The sequence below is a fragment of the Mizuhopecten yessoensis genome, unplaced genomic scaffold (genome assembly GCF_002113885.1).
Source record: "Mizuhopecten yessoensis strain PY_sf001 unplaced genomic scaffold, ASM211388v2 scaffold10591, whole genome shotgun sequence".
Taxonomy (NCBI): Eukaryota; Metazoa; Mollusca; class Bivalvia; order Pectinida; family Pectinidae; genus Mizuhopecten; species Mizuhopecten yessoensis.
In genome coordinates this window covers 1,834,337-1,857,726 of record NW_018408623.1, presented here as the reverse complement: position 1 = coordinate 1,857,726, position 23,390 = coordinate 1,834,337, and the positions used below count along the sequence as shown (strand labels likewise).

Below are 23,390 nucleotides of genomic sequence, written 5' to 3'. Positions count from 1 at the left end.
AAATCCATGCACAATTAAGTAGCATACTGCGCTCTGATTGGTCTATGGTTAATTATTGCCCAGTAACTTTGTCAGATAAGACCAGATTATGATGAAACTTGGTCAATATATTATTCAATACCAAAGGTGAAGTTCAAAGATGAAGTGTGTGCATAATCTATTAATAAAATAAGCTCTCATTTGTAGCTGGTTTCCACAATAATTTGGTCAAATATGACTTGATTCTGATGAAACTTTGTCAACATCTTAACTAATAGCAAAATCTGCCAATCAATTATTGGCAATAGGGGTAAATGTAAATTTCTGTTTTTAACATTTGAACTATGGACAAAGGGAGGAATTCCTATGCAAATCAATTATATAAAGGTCTAAAAGGATATATTCTAGAGGTCAAACTCGGTACCCCTCCTCTGCCAACCCTATGAAGATATATATTTATACACACAAGAAGAATATTTTTCATAAAAATAGGATTCATAACAAAAGTACAACAAAATAGTTCACAAATGCCTGGTGTCATGCGTGTCAATTTCAGTCCATAAACTCTTCACAAGCTATAACCTGAACTAAATTCTTTGAACATCATTACAATTCCGTTAATCCTTCTGTACAATATCAATGAGCTTTATTTTGTTCCCCATTCCAAAAATACCATATTTATATCCTTGTCTGTCTTTTGCCTTAGCTGTTTAGAACTCCTGTAGATTTACTTTAACGTTTAAATTTCAATATTTTTTGCCCCCATCATCAGATTGTGGGCTGTTCCATTTGCTCTTCCTGCATGGCCCATCTTCTGTCCTTACACAATTCTTGTTATTATTATTTCTCAAGAATTACCAGGTAAACCGCATATGTCTGTTCTTGAAGTCCTTAGTCATGTATATTTCATTTTGATAATAGGAAAAACCAAGATGGCTGCTAGATGGCTATCTCAGATTTTGACAGTGAAAAGTTGTTATCGCCGTTTCTCAAGAAGTGATGGACAGATCTTCCTCAAATATCATATACCCAGTAGAAATGTACATTCTCTTTGGTCCTTTGTTGTGTATGCTTCATTACATCCCCCACCCCCGAAATTTGTTATTCCAAGACCATATAACCCGCCACTTTGTCCGGTCCATAGGCAAATTGTAACTGGAGTAGCAGACTCAACCTTGGACCCAAGGTAATCATTTTTTCAAAATAAAGAAAATGAAATAGAACTAGAAAATGAAAACAGATGCAGGTATTTGGAGATTTTTTCAATTTTATTTTCATGACAAACATTCCTTTCCCATGGTTAACAGTTGTGCAATCAATATACAGACAGATAATGGTCAGGCCCACACATGTAAAGATAAGGTACATACTAATCACAGCATAATAAGTTAGTGTATGTATATACAACATGGAACTCTCTACAAATAGAAAACAAGGAATGTGTATGATGAGTCACTTGCTCACCCCTTACAGGTCACAATGAACTCTCCCAACAAGTACAAGTTGGGTAGGTCCATTGTGAAATGTAGGAGAAGAAAAGACAGATGGACAAACCCAAAAGATGGATAAGGTTAGATATGTATTGACATCACTTTGGTATATACTAGAGTATCAACGAGAGGTTATATTTTATAATATTACAACCTTGTCAAAGACTACTCGCACAGTAATACATCTAACAAATGTGGCTATGAAAGACGAGTAGGTTCTGCTGTCTTCGTAACAAAGTCATTCAGGTAGGATTAAAACTATTAAATACAATTTTTTTATGGTTATACAATTTCTAGTCAAATTTTACATTTTTTCTACTTATTTCATTCATTTTCCTAAATAAATACAACAAACTGATTATTATAGATAAAAACAATACATGACCTCTAACACTCTTTCTATCATTCCCTAAAACAAAACTATCATGTCTATCATGTATCCTGGTAGACAGGCAAATGTTTTTCTTTTTTCGCTTGTAGAAGATTTATTTCCCTTAAAAAAGACTGGCCTATTTTACTGTTTTTCAGTGAGGCTATACCAGACAAAGTAGCTAATAATGATCAAGGATGATGTGAAAATTCTGAATGGAATTTTTTAGACATGAAACACGGGATGGGATTGTAACGAATGCATCTAAGATATTGTATTCTGCATCATAAACAGATAATAGGTTCTTTGAATGGATTTGGCGTTTTTCTATTTCCACCTGTAGGTGACCTTGTGTATGATGCCTTTGACTAGGCTAGCTATGAAAATCTGAAGCTGGATTATTTTTACCACAAGATGAACATCAAGCTTGAACATTGTCACTTTTAATATCAGATCACGGAGTAGCGTTGAAATGTATATTTTCTGAGCTGGTCAATTTCTTGTTTCACAATAGGTAGGGTTTCATCATGCACATGTCATCGTTCTATTTATAGTAACTTGATATATGTTAACACAGCTACAATCTATTTATAGGAACCTGATGTATGGTCAGCACAGCTTAGATCTATTAATAGCAACCTAATGTATGTAACACATGCCAATGATCTATTTATAGTAATATGATCTATTTTTAACACATTCTTTTCGGTTTTCAAACTAAACAATACTATGTAATTATCGACAAGGACACATCGTCTATTGGACTGGCTATATAGTTCTGTAGTGGCCAAAATGTCTTCTACAGGTGTTTGTGATGGATTTCACCGGCAGATCACAAATCTTTCACTGTATTTCACCCTGATATTGGATACAGACGTCAGGAGTTTGTCCTCCCATATATGACTACAACACATGTTCACAGATGGCGCTGTTTGATATTTAGTAGGTACAGAAGATCTACTTCTTTATAAATTCTTCCTCCTCTAACATTTCGTAGTGACCTGTTCAGAAAAAATGATAAAAAAATTTTTGTTAAATTATTTGTCTTATTGTGAAATACAATAATAATAAAACTGTAAAATTGTAAATATCTTTCCAAGGAGAAAAACATCCTAGAACTGTCATTGACATTTCCGTACCATTGTAATCCCATCGTAATATCATTCTCTCTGTATTTTTACATTTTCATTGCATATTTGATTTTGTTTCAAAGTATTAATTACCATTTCATATAAAATAAAACTTGTTTTTTAAGAACACATTAACCATAAATACAAATGTTCGTTTATCAGTATGAAATAAACTGTTTGCTTAAACAAAAACACCAAAAGAGAACATTAGTAAAATGGTGAGAATGAGCTTTATCACCGAAAAAACGTTTATCATGATAAACAAGAGGCCCATGGGCCTAAACGGTCACCTGAGTCTACAGTATTTATTTTTGTTGTTGAAATATGTACCAATTTGAGTAAAATAGTATAATGTTAACTTAACTTTGTCAGGACCATGAGCTGATCATTCCTAGACCAATTTTAAGTGAGATCGGCCTATTAGAACTTAGTAGCAAAATAGCGGCCATGGCAGCCAAATTGTATTTCTGATTGACCCGAAAAATAACAACACTTTGTCAGGACCATGATTCGATCATTCCTACAAAGTTTCAGTTCAATCGGCCAAGTAGAACTTTACTTTAAGTTTGAAATAGTTTTTCAAAATGGCAGCCGTGGTGGCCATATTGGATTTCTGATCGACCCGAAAAATAACAACACTTTGTCAGGACCATGAGTCAATCATTCCTACAAAGTTTCAGTTCAATCGGCCTAGCAGAACTTGACTTTAAGTTTGAAATAGTTTTTCAAAATGGCGGACGTGGCGGCCATATTGGATTTCTGAACGACCCGAAAAATAACAACACTTTGTCAGGACCATGAGTCGATCATTCCTACAAACTTTCAGTTCAATCGGCCCAGCAGAACTTGACTTTAAGTTTGAAATAGGTTTTCAAAATGGCGGCCGTGGCGGCCATATTGGATTTCTGATCGACCCGAAAAATAACAACACTTTGTCAGGACCATGAGGCGATCATTCCTACCAACTTTCAGTTCAATCGGTCCAGCAGAACTTGACTTTAAGTTTGAAATAGGTTTTCAAAATGGCGGCCGTGGCGGCCATATTGGATTTCTGATCGACCCGAAAAATAACAACACTTTGTCAGGACCATGAGGCGATCATTCCTACCAACTTTCAGTTCAATCGGTCCAGCAGAACTTGACTTTAAGTTTGAAATAGGTTTTCAAAATGGCGGCCGTGGCGGCCATATTGGATTTCTGATCGACCCGAAAAATAACAACACTTTGTCAGGACCATGAGGCGATCATTCCTACCAACTTTCAGTTCAATCGGCCCAGCAGAACTTGACTTTAAGTTTGAAATGTAAAATGTTAACGGACGACGGACGACGACGGACGAAAACGGATAGCAATAGGTCACTTGAGCTAAAGCTCAGGTGAACTAATAAAAGTTATAAATCAACCAAAATCAAAACATCTCAAAGGTATTATAACTTTAGGTCATTAATAGTAAGATAAAAAACACTTTATAATTATAAATTAAATTTATAAATCGATCATAACCAAAACACTGTAACAAGTATTATAAGTAATTTTCAGCCGTTAATAGTGAGTAAAAGCTGATTGTGTTGAAAATGAAATTGAGTAAAAAAATAATAATTCAGAACTGCATTAACTACTGTATTGGAATGATATCTCAATCAGCACAGTTTTGAGTCGAGGATAACGTGTTGGCCCTGGGCTTACTGCATAATAAACACGATAATAATCTTCAGATTAGACCATTTAGTATGGTTTAGCAATACAGAGTTCCTTCCCCTTCATTTTCAAAATCAACGTCAAATACAGTTATAATGTCAATTTCCAATTCATGCACCCGCTTGCTTAGCATCACCTGTAATTGTAATTTGCCGATTTAGTGTCATTTTTATTATTATGTCATCCACTGATTAAGTAAAGATCAACTGTCAATAAAGACAGCTAGAGTCACTAATATATGTACTACCTACCTGTTAATATGAAAACATTAATCATACAGCAAATATATATCAGATGTAGTAGATAAATCCTGTTTTATAATTGCCATGCATACACATACTTGGACAGTCATACCTGTCTATAAAGACCACCTGTCTACTATATGGAATCATTTCAAGGGATTATTTTATCCTGGGACAAACAAAACACCAACATGCGGAGAGTAGGAAAATGGTGTATGAAGTATAAACAGATATGGGGACTTCATACACTAAAGGATGTGGAGACCACTTAATTATATACGAGACTACATAGATAAGTGGATATACAGAAGGAAATAGACATCAACGACAGATTTCAACTGAACATAATCGAGGAAGTACAGTACAAAAAAAAATCTTTTTTCTTTACATGATGCAGTTTTCACAATTTCATGAAAATGGAGTTTGCATGGACAAATTTAAAGTTTCAAAATTGTTTGGTATTTAGAGCTACTATGCTAGAAATATTCTGATCATAATGAATTATCTAACTCACCATTTTATGAAAACTGTAAAAGTAATTACTCCCAAGAAAATTAACCCATACACAGTAAACTGTGTTATACACCATTATTTTTTTTATTTTTTTTACTGACATGTCAAATTGCTAGCTGTAGCAATCAAAAAAAAAAGAGCACAGGCTGATAGAATGCAAAACATTTAGATAAAATAAATAAATATTAAAAGTGTTTCATCATTCCAGCAAGTTGTATGTTATTGTGGTTTAGTGATGTTAGATAACATTCAGATAGAAAATGTTCTTACCAAAATGTACAGTTGTTTTGTAATCCATTTATGTAGAAATTCGCAAAAAAGCTTATGTCTATACACACTTTGTGTGAACAAGCAAACACTACTTGTAACTGCTTAGAGACTGGAATGTGTCTGAGTAAGTTCAAGTAGATGTCGTGTTCAGGTGCGGGTGAGAAATATATAATAGGCCAGTATGTAAAGCATGAAAAACAGGGCGTAGCGTCGCTCTGAAAAGGAACAAGGTTTCTGATGGTTATATTGGTAAGAATTCTTCGTGCATTATGCATGACATTAAGCTTTGCATTTTATGATCCCCTTTATCCTGATGTAGCTGTGGGAACCGTAGCTCAAGGTGCAATTGATTTTTTTTTTATTGATTTTTTTTAGATATTTTGAAAGTTTATATTATCGGACAAAATTTTAAAATACAATGTCTAACATTTTGAAATTTTACATTATCTGACCAAATATCAGAATATAATATCTCAAATTTTAAAACAAAATAGATTTGATGATTCCTTGAGCTAAATGCTGATTGTACCCCCCTGTCTGCCTGTCCTGATGCTGTGGGGAACACACAGTCCTACAAGTTTATCAGTAGTGTGTTTGTACTTGAAGGACAATACATACATAAATGTTCATAAAATATCCAATCCCTGTTTTGGTGTGTCATGGTTCAAAAGCTAACAGATTATCTCCCCTTATATGTATCTGTTTAGGACCTATGTGTTGATTCTACCCAAGGATGAGGAATTTGAATCAGAACTGAAGCTTGTAAGCAACTTCCGTGAATTTACAGAAAATGCAACTGCATAGCAACAATATTGTTGATAGACGCCACATGTTTCATGCAGGGTGGCATTAGTGGGGACTATGTGGGCGTGATAGGTGGTGTTAGTGGTGTGGAGTGTGGGTGTGGTGGTTTTAGTGGTGTGGGTAGTTTGGGAGAACAGACAGGCAGACGGAAAGGTACAAATGACTAGAGCACAAGGATTGAACAACTTAGGACTTGGTTTCTCTAGACTCCATATATAATATTCTGTATACATGTATAGGCCCATGTTCATTTATATAAATATAATTATGTACAGAGTTCTAAATATAGAAGCTACAAACTTTCTTTTATACAAATGAGAAATAGCCATCTCATTATCTGCAGAAAGAAATATTTAATAATTTTTAGCTAGATTAAACTTATTGTTTTTCAGTTATATACTCATACACTTAGGAAAGGTTCACTGTGAATAACTTACATCTTCAACAAATGGCCAATATCACCTCCAGAAATACTGACACTGTTTCATATCATATTGAAAGGTCTTCTTCGCAATGATGCTTACCTGAGTGTTGAACAACCTCGCCTTCATGCATCCAGCGAACATTGGCCTGCTTAGCGGCTCGGACTTTCACCATCAACTCAACCTCACTGTGTTCAGGAATTGCGGCTGAATTTGCGGGGATGATGACCTCAGGTCCATGATGGTCATGGTGACGATGACGCACCGCACCAGCTAAGTCGGTGGTTTCCTTGGCAACGTGTCTTGCTGTGACCTCCACAATTTGTATTCTACTGTCTAATGTACTCGATGTAACACTACAATATAAATGAAGTAGAATTTTATTCATAAAACATCAACATACAATTGTACAAAACTTTTTCTATAATTAATTTTATAATAAAAACAAGAGGCCCAGAGGGCCTGTATCGCTCACCTGTTTCTTTTGTTACATGAAACTGACATATAGATAGCTTAAGACCAAATTTGGTAACTAGAAAAAAAGACATTTTAACATCTCTTAAACGGTTCTGAAGATAATTATTGTTGTTTAAAATTTGAAATTTTAATTTTAAAGTATTAAACCCACATTGACCTTTGACTCCTGCCCTTGCACTTAAAGTTGACCTTTGACCCTATTACTGTAATAAAGAAAACAATTCACACTGCTGGTCTTCATAACATACCCAAGTATCATGAATCTAGTCCAAACGGTTCTTAGGATATTGTTGTTTGAAGTTTTAACATATTTGACCCCAGTGACCTTGAAAGTAGGTCAATGTCATTTTAATGAAACTTTACAGCAATCCATCCCAGGTACCTACTGGCCAAATATCATGACCCTAGATCCTCCAATTCTTCTTCAGAAGTCGTTCAAAAGAAAAAGTTGCCAGGTGAGCTAACAATTCTTTAAATGAAATTCTCGTTAATAAAGTCACCACTTATCCGGTTGCCCTGGTTGTCCCACTATCCAGCAAGTGTTTTAGGGGACACCAAACTATATAGCAATGTTTTCCTGAGGTAGATTAATTCCTTAGTCCCCTGGGATTTCCTATAAATGCATTTACTGTATACGGTATACCGTGAAACTTTCCTATAAAATCCATGTTCGCTCAGTTTTAACTTCGCCCTTCACGTGTAATTACAATATATTGCATGTTGTTTGCTGTCATGATAAATTCAGTCTTATTTGGGAGGGGAAAAGGAGAAAGTTAAAATGAGGCAAAAAAATCCAGTATTTAGTATATTAGCAATGATATTTTTTCTTAAATTTGGGAACTCTAGCGGGTATAGCCGCTTCAATATCTAAATACTGCTTTAATCCTGATTTTGTATTGCCTGTATGTTAAACTGGGGCTTCAATAGTTTATGATTCCATTTTCATGTTGCGTATATAGTTTATCAGAGATACTTTAAGATATTGTACACAAACCTTGTTTCTTGTGATTGACTTAGTGTTTCGTTTAGCTTGGTGACGGAAGTCTCCAGTTCCTCAAGTACTTGTACGGTAGACTCTGAAATAACATGTTAAATTCACACTCAATTTCCTTGGTTAAACATTCAAGTAGTCTTCCCAAGAACATTGTGTAAAAACAAAATGTTTTAAATGATAACAGTCTCTCAATATCATATCACTTCACTTTGATAAGAAAATCCATTAACTTATTTTAAAATCATAGGACAAGAAACACAGGTCAACACTCAATATAAACAGACACAAGTGTATACATTTTATAAGATTAAATTTTATGTCCATGCATTACTAAAAGAATTTAATCATAATTGACTAAACAAGCACCTGTAATCACACAAATGTAAGTTCAAATTACAGTAAATTATCAGTGATAAGCCCATGCTCAATTATAAGCCCATCAGAATTTCTGCTTATCTCTGATTTTACTCTTTTTCAATAGTCCATTGCTCAGAAATAAGCCCACCACATGTTCTGTAGTATTGCTATTCTATTTACCAGATACAAGTCTGTGGTCAGATATAAGCCCACCCCTTGTACTGTAGTATTGCTATTCTATTTACCAGAGACAAGTCTGTGGTCAGAAATAAGCCCAACCCTCGTTCTGTAGTATTGCTATTCTATTTACCAGATACGAGTCTGTGGTCAGATATAAGCCCACCCCTTGTTCTTTAGTATTGCTATTCTATTTACCAGATACAAGTCTGTGGTCAGAAATAAGCCCACCTCTTGTTCTGTAGCCTTGCTATTCTATTTACCAGATACAAGTCTGTGGTCAGAAATAAGCCCAACCCTCGTTCTGTAGTATTGCTATTCTATTTACCAGATACAAGTCTGTGGTCAGAAATAAGCCAACCCCTTGTTCTGTAGTATTGCTATTCTATTAACAAGATACAAGTCTGTGGTCAGAAATAAGCCCCCCCCCCCCCCCCCCCCCCCTCTCTCTCTTTTTCAATAGACCATTGCTCAGAAATAAGCCCACCCCTGATCAGTAGAATTGCCATTCTATTGACCAGATACAAGTTCATGCTCTGTCAGCCCACTCCCTTGTCCAGAAGACATGATATTCTATTTACCAGATACAAGGTCATCCTCTGTAAGCCCACTCCCTTGTCCAGAAGACATGATATTCTATATACCAGATACAAGGTCATGCTCTGTAAGCCCACTCCCTTGTCCAGAAGACATGATATTCTATATACCAGATACAAGGTCATGCTTTGTAAGCCCACTCCCTTGTCCAGAAGACATGATATTCTACTTACCAGATACAAGTTCATGCTCTGTAAGCCCATTCCCTTGTCCAGAAGACATGATATTCTATTTACCAGATCCAAGTTCATGCTCTGTCAGCCCACTCCCTTGTCCAGAAGACATGATATTCCATTTACCAGATACAAGGTCATCCTCTGTAAGCCCACCCCCTTGTCCAGAAGACATGATATTCTATTTACCAGATCCAAGTTCATGCTCTGTCAGCCCACTCCCTTGTCCAGAAGACATGATATTCCATTTACCAGATACAAGGTCATCCTCTGTAAGCCCACCCCCTTGTCCAGAAGACATGATATTCTATTTACCAGATACAAGTTCATGCTCTGTAAGCCCTCTCCCTTGTCCAGAAGACATGATATTCTATATACCAGATACAAGGTCATGCTTTGTAAGCCCACTCCCTTGTCCAGAAGACATGATATTCTATATACCAGATACAAGGTCATGCTCTGTAAGCCCACTCCCTTGTCCAGAAGACAATGTATTCTATTTACCAGATACAAGGTCATGCTCTGTCAGCCCACTCCCTTGTCCAGAAGACATGATATTCTACTTACCAGATACAAGTTCATGCTCTGTAAGCCCATTCCCTTGTCCAGAAGACATGATATTCTATTTACCAGATACAAGTTCATGCTCTGTAAGCCCACTCCCTTGTCCAGAAGACAATGTATTCTATTTACCAGATACAAGGTCATGCTCTGTAAGCCCCCTTCCTCGTCCAGAAGACATGATATTCTATTTACCAGATACAAGCCCATGCTCTGTAAGCCCACTGCCTTGTCCAGAAGACATGATATTCTATTTACCAGATACAAGCCCATGCTCTGTAAGCCCACTGCCTTGTCCAGAAGACATGATATTCTATTTACCAGATCCAAGTTCATGCTCTGTCAGCCCACTCCTTTGTCCAGAAGACATGATATTCTATTTACCAGATACAAGGTTATGCTCTGTAAGCCCACTCCCTTGTCCAGAAGACATGATATTCTACTTACCAGATACAAGTTCATGCTCTGTAAGCCCATTCCCTTGTCCAGAAGAAATGATATTCTATTTACCAGATACAAGGTCATGCTCTGTAAGCCCACTTCCTCGTCCAGAAGACATGATATTCTATTTACCAGATACAAGTTCATGCTCTGTAAGCCCACTCCCTTGTCCAGAAGACATGATATTCTATTTACCAGATCCAAGTTCATGCTCTGTCAGCCCACTCCCTTGTCCAGAAGACATGATATTCTATTTACCAGATACAAGGTCATGCTCTGTAAGCCCACTCCCTTGTCCAGAAGACATGATATTCTGTTTACCAGATACATGTTCATGCTCTGTAAGCCCACTCCCTTGTCCAGAAAACATGATATTCTATTTACCAGATAAAAGTTCATGCTCTGTAAGCCCACTCCCTTGTCCAGAAGACATGATATTCTATTTACCAGATACAAGTTCATGCTCTGTAAGCCCATTCCCTTGTCCAGAAGACAATGTATTCTATTTACCAGATACAAGGTCATGCTCTGTAAGCCCATTCCCTTGTCCAGAAGACATGATATTCTGTTTACCAGATACATGTTCATGCTCTGTAAGCCCACTCCCTTGTCCAAAAGACATGATATTCTATTTACCAGATACAAGTTCATTCTCTGTAAGCCCACTCCCTTGTCCAGAAGACGTGATATTCTATTTACCAGATACAAGGTCATGCCCTGTAAGCCCACTCCCTTGTCCAGAAGACATAATATTCTATTTACCAAATACAAGGTCATGCTCTGTAAGCCCACTCCCCTGTCCAGAAGACATGATATTCTATTTACCAGATACAAGGTCATGCCCTGTAAGCCCACTCCCTTGTCCAGAAGACATGGTATTCTATTTACCAGATACAAGTTCATGCTCTGTAAGTCCACTCCCTTGTCCAGAAGACATGATATTCTGGTTACCAGATACATGTTCATGCTCTGTAAGCCCGCTCCCTTGTCCAGAAAACATGATATTCTATTTACCAGATAAAAGTTTATGCTCTGTAAGCCCACTCCCTTGTCCAGAAAACATGATATTCTATTTACCAGATAAAAGTTTATGCTCTGTAAGCCCACTCCCTTGTCCAGAAGACGTGATATTCTATTTACCAGATACAAGGTCATGCCCTGTAAGCCCACTCCCTTGTCCAGAAGACATGGGATTCTATTTACCAGATACAAGTTCATGCTCTGTAAGTCCACTCCCTTGTCCAGAAGACATGATATTCTGGTTACCAGATACATGTTCATGCTCTGTAAGCCCCCTCCCTTGTCCAGAAGACATGATATTCTATTTACCAAATACAAGGTCATGCTCTGTAAGCCCACTCCCCTGTCCAGAAGACATGATATTCTATTTACCAGATCAAGGTTCATGCTCTGTAAGCCCACTCCCTTGTCCAGAAAACATGATATTCTATTTACCAGATAAAAGTTTATGCTCTGTAAGCCCACTCCCTTGTCCAGAAGACATAATATTCTATTTACCAAATACAAGGTCATGCTCTGTAAGCCCACTCCCTTGTCCAGAAGACATAATATTCTATTTACCAAATACAAGGTCATGCTCTGTAAGCCCACTCCCCTGTCCAGAAGACATGATATTCTATTTACCAGATCAAGGTTCATGCTCTGTAAGCCCACTCCCTTGTCCAAAAGACATGATATTCTATTTACCAGATACAAGTTAATGCTCTGTAAGCCCACTCCCTTGTCCAGAAGACATGGTATTCTATTTACCAGTGATGAACTAACACACAGTCTTTAATTGACCCCCTGTGATTGATATTAAGGTTTACAAATGAAGGTCCGACTGGAAAACAAGTCCAGTACCTGTGTATCCCTCTGTAGTTATCATAGATACAAACAGTGCAGTTGTTCTAAAGAAATGAAATGAAACCATGTATTCGGAAGCCCTTTAAGTATAATGTCATTTGAAGCCATGTTTCATTTTTCTTGATCAAAGAAAAGTTAAGATGATGCTAATTTACTGCAATTGAGAGTGATGGTCTCTAAGGACTTAGGAATACATGCAGATATGAATATTTTAAAGAAAAGTGCTCAAGAAATAATAGTGATTTAGCCAAGAGTACTTTTTTCATTATGGTTTGTCACTCAAAATGTTACAAAACTTGTGTGTTGTAGTGAGATGGAGCAGGAAAGAAGATCAGGTGATGTCAATCAATGGGAAATTAAGGTGAAAACCACACATGAGTGATCCCAGAATTAGGAAATCTTACCACTGGGAAATGAGTTGGTGATTCGGAATGTTGTACTAATCTAGGTTTTATTTAGGATTCAGTCAAGTGGGATACAAGGAAACAATTAAAGTGAAATTTAGTTAAAAAGATGTTTTCATCTACCAAAAAATGGCATCAGGTCAGTCAAAAGGAAATCTTCGAGCAGAGAAAGTAAAATGAAGCCTTACTGTTTACGTCTGTGATAGTGTTTGCCGCACCCTGGGACAATCTCTCCACTGATTGCTCACCTGCTGCTGACACAGACTCTGAAGTGACCTTGGTGACCTTGACCTCTTCCTTAGTTTCCTTCACTTCCTGTGTGGCTGTCACTTCTGATTTTGTTTCAGCAACCTTTACAGACTCCGATACCTTGGATTCGACGGAACCATCAACCACATCCTGTTCAGCTTTTTCCTCTGTAAATGTTTATAAGAATGAGTTTTGATAATATATTTATATATCTCTCGACATGTTCACCATAAGGATAAATACATGTATGCTTTCATCTCAACATGAGTTTTGAATATACTTTTCTAGCTACATTATGTATTAATAAATTATTGTTATGAAAATACTCAATAGTATATAATAACACAGTATAAATCATAAATATGATATAGATTTACATTTAAGTACTTGATGCTGAAATAAAAAGCAATATCAAATAAATCATTTTTGTGCAATATTACGATGCAAACAAGCTCTAGCGCAGAAACAATGCATTCAAATGATGTAACATATTAACAAGCATGCCTTAAAAATCACTTGGTAAGTGTTTGACATGATACATTTTATTTCCATATTTTCTTAAGCATATTCTTGTATTTCAAACCTTTTCATTCTACAGTCAAAATACCTTAATTGTGTAGCCTGAGTTTTATTTCTTTTCTGTGTGCAAATTTAACATTCAACAATCATACCTACTCCACTTTTGAACAGTCACAGTTGCACAACCTTCGACCAATCATAATTTCTGTACTTTTGACCAATCATAATTTGCTACTTTTGACCAATCATAATTTTAGTACTTTTGACCAATCACAGTTACACTACTTTTGACAAATCACAGTTACACTATTTTTAACCAATCACACTAACTTTGACCAATCACAGTTGCACTACTTTTGACCAATCATAATTTGCTACTTTTGACCAATCATAATTTTAGTACTTTTGACCAATCACAGTTACACTACTTTTGACAAATCACAGTTACACGACTTTTAACCAATCACACTAACTTTGACCAATCTAAGTTGCACTACTTTTGACCAATCATCATTTTAGTACTTTTGACCAATCATAATTTCTGTACTTTTGACCAATCACAGTTACACTACTTTTGACCAATCACAGTTACACGACTTTAAACCAATCTGCTGGCAATCACACTAACTTAGTTGCACTACTTTTAATGAATCATAATTATATTCCCTTTGATCAATCATATTTACACCACTTTTCACCAATCAGTTGCACCACTTATCAAAATGGAAGTCATGCAAACATTTTAATTATGATCAACTGTTAAAACAAGATGTCTTACTTTAAGTTTAAATTGCATGCTTTGAAGAAATGTTTGCTATGTTTGAATGACTAGAATGTAAAAATGTTCAACAACAACACCTTATCTAAAAACTATGAATAAAGACACCATTGAAGTACAAATCTAACACATCAATACATCACGATAATTTCAAAGTGAACCAACACATGTTAAATGATATCCTTTCAGGTCACAATAAAAATGGTACAAACACTTATGGAACTAGTGCACAGTGTTTTACAGTATTACACAATAGAGTGTACTCCACTTAATGTCAATGTGCTTAATGTCACGTTTTTGGTTAATATCATGTTTTCATTTAAAACTAATTTTCAATTACATCTTATATGTTATTTAATTTATTTGTTTTTCTTTCCATGTGATTTTATTACAAAGAGCTACATTTATGTACATTTGCTTACACTTTATCGTAAAGTGCTTTATTTGCAACATAAAAAAATGTTTGGTGTCACATTTTGCTTAATATCACATTTTTCTTTGGACACATTTTCATGACAATAAGAGGAATATACTAATTAACTTGTGACACAAACTACTCAATGTATTAACACTAATACTAGACTAGTGCATTCTGAAACCACTCCAATAGAATCACTGACAACACCTCCACACCACCGACTTTCTCACCCAAATCACCATCGACAGTCTCTTTCACCATCCCCAGGTCCCTTATCATGGTCCCATGGTCAAGTTCTATGTCCCTATCGTCTGGTACTGCCTTCTCTAGATCCTTCACCAATGTCCCATCACTAGAGCGTGCATCATCTATGTATTCCTTGCCATGAGCGCTGTTGAGGGTTTGGGTAAAATCTTCTTCAGATTCTGACAAGTACTCGTAAGAATAGGTATCTTCACCAGATTCTTCATCAGGGCCAGAGTTGATAAGGAAATTAAAGTTTATGGGTTTGACAGGAGATTCAGGGTGACCGGAGATCGTACAATCCTTATCTTCCTCAGTAGTCAATGTACCACTACCCTGGAGTATTTCCTTCAAGTCCATGTTCCTTACGATACCATGATTTGTTTCCAAATCCTCTATTGTTTCAAAGCCATTTTCCATCTCTTCTGATCTAGCATTGTCTTCTTCTTGGTTTTGAATCAACAAGGACCTAATTCCCTCCTGGTGGACAGATGAGGTGAGGGACCTAATTCCCTCCTCGTGGACAGATGAGGTGAGGGACCTAACTCTCTCCTCGTGGACAGATGAGGTGGGGGACCTAATTCCCTCCTCGTGGACAGATGAGGTGGGGGACCTAATTCCCTCCTCGTGGACAGATGAGGTGGGGGACCTAACTCCCTCCTCGTGGACAGATGAGGTGGGGGACCTAACTCCTTCCTCATGGACAGATGAGGTGGGGGACCTAACTCCCTCTTCATGGACAGATGAGGTGGCTTCTGCTGAAGAGTTAGACTCTGTCGTTCCATTCTCCAAATATTCCGCACCATTACTGTTGTTCATGTCCAAGTTCATTATTTCTGTACTGTCATCCTGGTCAGAACTCATCGTCATAGTAACAACATATTCCTCTTCTTCATTGACTGGTTCAATGTTGCTAGCATTGGAGTGTGCATGTTGGACGACAGACTCCTCATCATTGAAAATGTTATCAGCTGGAAAGGTTACAAATATGATCATACTTTAGTTAATATATATAATAACCCTTTTTCTTAGCTATACATTTTTTGTTTGATTTTGATTTTCTACGCAGAAAACCTCAACACCTTTCATGGCCAATTTACTGTGACACATTGCATACAATTGACTGTAAAATTTGTCACTATGCCACAAAATCTGAAACCTTGTTCAGAATACTTTTCAATCATTTTACTCGATATACAATTTAAGTAATTATATGTCAAACTTTAAGTTTGAACTTGGGCTTATCACAAACAGTGACCTTAATGCCACTGATGGTATTTGCATTAAAACAATAATACCCACATTTCTGAATATTGACGAATATCAATTTCCACATGATTATCTCTAACTAGTGGATTAAGAAATAAGGAAAAGAAATTCACTTAACCACAGACACCATATTACTATATTAGACAGAACATCCACATGCTAAACAATTCAAACAGACAGCTTTATCTAACAATTTCTACATATCTACTCCATACAGAGAGTCCTATAGGCTGTGTCTCGGTGCTGAAATGATATAAGCCCTTGAGCTTATAATTTTCCTAGAAAACAGAACACACAACATACACTATCTGAAAGTAGTGCACTTATCAAATTCACAATTTCTACACACATTTATTACACATTCATTTGACTCACGACAGACAGGAAGACTTAAGTAACAGTGCTAACTACATACAAAGAATCTACAAGAACTATCTCCAAAACTACGATCCTACATGACCGACATTGATTTATAGACATATACATGTAACGTTCAATGTTGGACATGGAAAGCCGATCTATTTATAGCTGTGAAAGCAACATCCCCAAAATGCAATAATTGAAATGACTGAAGCAAAGAGAAGCTGCAAATTACAATCGATATTCCACACTTTAAATGATCCAAAATATTGACATTCAATCCCACAGGTGCAAAAATCGTGTAGATTAGTTGCTAATGCTGTACATGTATATACATTGCTAACAAAAAGCATCTTAGGGAAAATATTGAAGCTACTTACTTATTTTATTGAAATAACAAAAACCAATGCGGTATTATTGCATTCATGAAAAACAACTACTTGAAAAACAAAGGTGGCTATTTTTTAGATATGCAATAAAATACAGAGACTGGACACTGTCATAAGCCTAGCTCATTTCCCCCTTATCAATCATACCATATTTTACTGGAAATAAGACACGGGGGATTCTGAAAAGACTTTTTCTTAAACCTGAATTTCTCTATAAAGAAAATACTGCTAGAGTAAAGACAAATATCAATTACACTTAGGAACGTCAGAGAAAACTGCGATCTTAACTTCTTCAGGAATTTCTAATGGTTGCTTGAACTAACTGGCACCTCCAAATTAAATTGTTATATAAGATAATTTCCCACTTTGAACGTAGTATAGATGCTTGTAGTACTAAACAACATATCATACTTATTGAAGCCTGTGATTTGTTTTAACTTTTTATTTTACAAGAAAGGTTAAATCAACTCAAGCACACGTGACAGAACAGGACTGTACTTATTGCCTGGACCAAGTAGCTTGTTTTGTTAGAGAGTCGTCTAGAGTTCAGAGGTCCCAAGCTCAAATCCCGTTCTTGACGCTGCATTTTTCGTTTTATATTACATTTGGCACCAAACATGGGACCAGCAACCAACCCTGTCCAGTTACAGTCCGTTACACAACTGTGCCCTTTTTACTAACAGGGATTTCTTTCAGATATATTGTAATACAATCTTATAATCAGTTGAATATGGGGGATGGACTTAACGTTACCGATATCCCTATTAGAAGTAAAATATGGTACAGTTGATAGGCAGAATAAGGATATATGCTACCTCAAACAATATATCTGTGATCTTTGCTAGAGAAATATCATTTTTTATTTCGTCAGCATCACCCATGCATCCTGATGTGCTATCTTACACATTATATTTGTGACTGGAGTGAGAGTTATCTCCCTTACAAATTTGATTGGCAATTTTTAATAATGCTGTATCACCTGTTATCATGCAATGATGCATCCTTGTGTACGGATGTAACGAGTTAATATACACTGTATACTGAATACAGGGTAATTTTTCACAGCAGTGTTGTTTTTTAAATATATTTGAGGTATAAAGAACCTGCGAATTCATCATGACAGTTAATATTACTAGTGAAGCAATACTAGATACCCAACAATCTAAAAACAGTTCTAGTCATAATTCAATGTACCCGTATCTCAAAACCGTCAAATTCAACACTGTAAATAGTTTGAAGGTAGCACCAAAAAGTAACACTGTGTGAATCAGTGCTGTATACATTGAACTGTTTTCTAAGTGTGAACTCTTTTGTAATGGAAATAGACAATCACAGTAAGGTAGTATATATCCTTAAGCTGGCTTCTAACAACTCCAAGGTTGAGTAGCAGGTCACCAGGGGAGACAGTGAAGCTGTGCGGCAGACAGGCCTGCACTAACAGTGTTACCTATGACAACGGGGTATCCTTCAGCCAGTATCGTTATATCCTTAACATACGTGTCCCATGTGTAACTGTCTGCAACATGTTACACAACATATTATAATGCCACGCCCACCATGCCAAATCCTTCATCAACAGTGTTATTTCAGTGAACTTATAATTCCTGTCAGTATAACTTTTTCGAACAGTTAATTATGGCAGCATATTTAGTTTCTGCCATTGACTTTCGACTTATAAGTCAACATTACTTTTAGAAATGTCAACATAATTTACACGTTATTGCGACATTCTGTTAAGCAGGTTATTTTTGCAGGAGTGTTATTTTTGCAATTACACAGGTCAATTTCAATCGCAAAAATATGATCCTCAGAATGATAAGACGAGTGTAAAACTGAGATGTGAAAATAAATTCTTAACCGTGATGTCTTCATGAAATAATGCTCAAGTGGTTGTAACAATTCATAAACATGAAAATAGATCATACCACACACAGTTTTGCTTATGATTTTTTGCTCAGTTTGCTGTAATACATGTAGATCTATACGACACTTTATAAGCCAAGTGTCCCCTCTCTATGCCTAGTGTCCCGTCTCTATGCCTAGTGTCCCGTCTCTATGCCTAGTGTCCCGTCTCTATGCCAAGTGTCCCGTCTCTATGCCAAGTGTCCCGTCTCTATGCCTAGTGTCCCGTCTCTAAGCCAAGTGTCCCGTCTCTATGCCTAGTGTCCCGTCTCTATGCCAAGTGTCCCGTCTCTATGCCTAAACACCACGGAAATTTAGGTCCTTCAAATATGTCCAGATCGCAAAATTGAAATCCGTTTAAATTTAATTATTTAATTTTAAGTCAAAAAAGTGAAAAATTTAAGCCTGCATAAATAACCTGTTATACAGTATTCATATTTATGTCAACATCTCAGATCCTGTTGACATCTTATCAAAATGATGTCGAAAAACGCAACAATGAATTAAATATGCCACCACTGTAAATATAGTAACAAATCAATCCCATAAACCTATTATTGTAGAACTTCATGTCAGTGTCAACTCAAACAATAAAACCAATTATTCTTAAGCCGAACAAAAATCAGCTAACCCTGATAACATCATGGCAACCGGAGAAGTAACACATGCTGAGAGTCCGTTATTTAATATTCCAGTATGGTTGAGTGAGGAGGTAACAGTTATTGAAAGTTTAAAAAAAATAAAATCAACCTGGTATTAATGAACTATTATAAAGTATAATGGATGAAAATCTAAGTCTTACTCTTTTACAAGTAGTTCTCAATAAACTCATGCTCACTGTGTTAATTCAATTAAGTGTGAGGGATTCTGGTCTAACTCTATCTCTCTCTTTAGTGTTACATTCATGGTGGCTGGCTTAACAAAGTGAACATGATGCACGCTTCCGTTTAGATCCTGTGTCCAGCTTTACCTTTAGGCTTTTGTACATCCGGCAGGAAAACATCATCCTCGTCCCCAGCTATAAACTTGCTGGGTTCGTCCTCAAACGGCGTCCATCTACCCCTAACACCCTTTTCTAGTAAACCAGGCAAGATGGAATCAAGTGTTTTCATGAGATGTCAGTCAAGAAATACAATACAGATCTTATTTTCAAATCTATCCGTATGATTTGTAAGTTAGTCAAGAAATACAATACAGATTTGATTTTCAAATCTATCCGTATGATTTGTAAGTTAGTCAAGAAATACAATACAGATTTTATTTTCAAATCTATCCGTATGATTTGAAGTGCAAAACAAATATATATGTTTATAGATATAAACAGTTTGATAGATGATATACATAAATAATGTTATGAAGCATTTTCCAAATGTCTCAAAAAATGAAATCACTCCAACAAATCCAAGAGTCTTGGCAAACTATAAACCAGAGCAGAATAAAATTTTCATACACGTTGGATTCCTCAACGAAATCTACATGAGTAATGCTAATAGAAGGCGTTAAAGCTTTAGTCGCATTCAAATATCAAATGTAAGTGTGATATCTATCGTCAAGTTGCAATAAAATGATTCGTTGAGGAATATCACAAAATGTTCAATAGATCAGGGAATGCTTGTAAAAAGAACAGTTATTTCTTTTTAAAAAGATTAAAAAATATTTTCATGATTTTTTTTCTTTCTTTTCAGCAAGTAAACTTTTTATCTTCTGAAATCTTGTTATAAAGAGTATATGTTTATACATAATATCTTTTTTACAAATGTTCCCAGACCTATCAGTATTTACATGAATTGTTTATGTGATGTTTACTCTTTCCATATTTTATATAACTTCAATCACACAAACAGGAAACACTCTGTGCCCAGTTGTTCAAATCAATGATTTACAAGCAATTATCTTTTTTAAATTAATCATTTTAAAATCTAAAAGAATACTTTCCATTTCTTCAAATGGCCTTTTTTAATTTTTCTATAAATAATTCTACCACTTTTCAATATTTTCAAAGGAAAGTGATAAAAGGTTTTTGAGTGAACCTGCTGTTTAGCTTATAGAGGTTTGAAAAGCTGGGCTAAGACACATTATACGTGATGCTGAGAGGCTGTGTCTTACCCTCGACATTCAGGTCGCCTGAGGTGTGCTCTTCTCCATCCTCATTCTTGGCCGAGCAAGTGTACGTGGCACGATCATCAAACTGGACGCCTGTGATCGTCAGGCTTGTTTCTGTCTTGGATACTGCAATCTTGATCCTGTCTGTGTTTGAAAGGACAGCGCTTCCCTTTTTCCTAGGAAAAAAACCCCAATGGGACATTGCAGGGCATTGTTCTCATTGCCTGGATACAGAACTAACTTTTTGTATTGAGGAGACTGGATACGGTACTAACTTTTTGTATTGAGGAGACTGGATACAGTACTAACTTTTTGTATTGAGGAGACTGGATACAGAACTCACTTTTTGTATTGAGGAGACTGGATACGGTACTAACTTTTTGTATTGAGGAGACTGGATACGGTACTAACTTTTTGTATTGAGGAGACTGGATACGGTACTAACTTTTTGTATTGAGGAGACTGGATACGGTACTAACTTTTTGTATTGAGGAGACTGGATACGGTACTAACTTTTTGTATTGAGGAGACTGGATACGGTACTAACTTTTTGTATTGAGGAGACTGGATACGGTACTAACTTTTTGTATTGAGGAGACTGGATACGGTACTAACTTTTTGTATTGAGGAGACTGGATACGGTACTAACTTTTTGTATTGAGGAGACTGGATACGGTACTAACTTTTTGTATTGAGGAGACTGGATACGGTACTAACTTTTTGTATTGAGGAGACTGGATACGGTACTAACTTTTTGTATTGAGGAGACTGGATACGGTACTAACTTTTTGTATTGAGGAGACTGGATACGGTACTAACTTTTTGTATTGAGGAGACTGGATACGGTACTAACTTTTTGTATTGAGGAGACTGGATACGGTACTAACTTTTTGTATTGAGGAGACTGGATACGGTACTAACTTTTTGTATTGAGGAGACTGGATACGGTACTAACTTTTTGTATTGAGGAGACTGGATACGGTACTAACTTTTTGTATTGAGGAGACTGGATACGGTACTAACTTTTTGTATTGAGGAGACTGGATACGGTACTAACTTTTTGTATTGAGGAGACTGGATACAGAACTAACTTTTTGTATTGAGGTGACTGGATACAGTACTAACTTTTTGTATTGTGGAGACTGGATACAGTACTAACTTTTTGTATTGAGGAGACTGGATATGGTACTAAGTTTTTGTATTGTGGAGTCTGGATACTGTACTAACTTTTTGTATTGAGGAGACTGGATACGGTACTAAGTTTTTGCATTGAGGAGACTGGATACGGAACTAACTTTTTGTATTGTGGAGACTGGATAGAACTAACTTTTAGTATTGAGGAGACTGGATACAGAACTAACTTTTTGTATTGAGGAGACTGGATACGGTACTAACTTTTTGTATTGAGGAGACTGGATACGGTACTAACTTTTTGTATTGAGGAGACTGGATACGGTACTAACTTTTTGTATTGAGGAGACTGGATACGGTACTAACTTTTTGTATTGAGGAGACTGGATACGGTACTAACTTTTTGTATTGAGGAGACTGGATACGGTACTAACTTTTTGTATTGAGGAGACTGGATACGGTACTAACTTTTTGTATTGAGGAGACTGGATACGGTACTAACTTTTTGTATTGAGGAGACTGGATACGGTACTAACTTTTTGTATTGAGGAGACTGGATACGGTACTAACTTTTTGTATTGAGGAGACTGGATACGGTACTAACTTTTTGTATTGAGGAGACTGGATACGGTACTAACTTTTTGTATTGAGGAGACTGGATACGGTACTAACTTTTTGTATTGAGGAGACTGGATACGGTACTAACTTTTTGTATTGAGGAGACTGGATACGGTACTAACTTTTTGTATTGAGGAGACTGGATACGGTACTAACTTTTTGTATTGAGGAGACTGGATACGGTACTAACTTTTTGTATTGAGGAGACTGGATACGGTACTAACTTTTTGTATTGAGGAGACTGGATACGGTACTAACTTTTTGTATTGAGGAGACTGGATACGGTACTAACTTTTTGTATTGAGGAGACTGGATACGGTACTAACTTTTTGTATTGAGGAGACTGGATACGGTACTAACTTTTTGTATTGAGGAGACTGGATACGGTACTAACTTTTTGTATTGAGGAGACTGGATACGGTACTAACTTTTTGTATTGAGGAGAC

The 23,390-nt window shown here is 36.3% G+C and overlaps 1 protein-coding gene across 14 annotated transcripts in view; it reads right to left on the bottom strand.

Moving 5' to 3' along the window:
* Positions 1-1,228: 1,228 nt before the first annotated feature.
* The window catches only part of LOC110461237 (hemicentin-1-like), a 56,803-nt gene continuing 34,641 nt past the window's right edge, over positions 1,229-23,390 (bottom strand). For 9 of the 14 annotated variants that reach the window (XR_002464100.1, XR_002464101.1, XR_002464109.1 and 6 more), the window contains 9 exons: positions 21,199-21,371; positions 20,063-20,167; positions 18,638-18,706; positions 15,160-16,143; positions 13,154-13,381; positions 8,390-8,471; positions 7,021-7,274; positions 5,693-5,907; positions 1,229-2,840 (listed from right to left, as the gene is read on the bottom strand). Coding sequence is in view for 2 of the 14 variants with exons in the window: in XM_021514628.1 (XP_021370303.1) it covers positions 2,797-2,840; positions 7,021-7,274; positions 8,390-8,471; positions 13,154-13,381; positions 15,160-16,143; positions 18,638-18,706; positions 20,063-20,167; positions 21,199-21,371 (1,939 nt within the window). In the remaining 12 variants the exon portion in view is untranslated. The remainder of the gene's footprint in view (positions 2,841-5,692; positions 5,908-7,020; positions 7,275-8,389; positions 8,472-13,153; positions 13,382-15,159; positions 16,144-18,637; positions 18,707-20,062; positions 20,168-21,198; positions 21,372-23,390) is intronic. The other 5 variants (XR_002464102.1, XR_002464112.1, XR_002464103.1 and 2 more) reach the window with 5 other exon arrangements.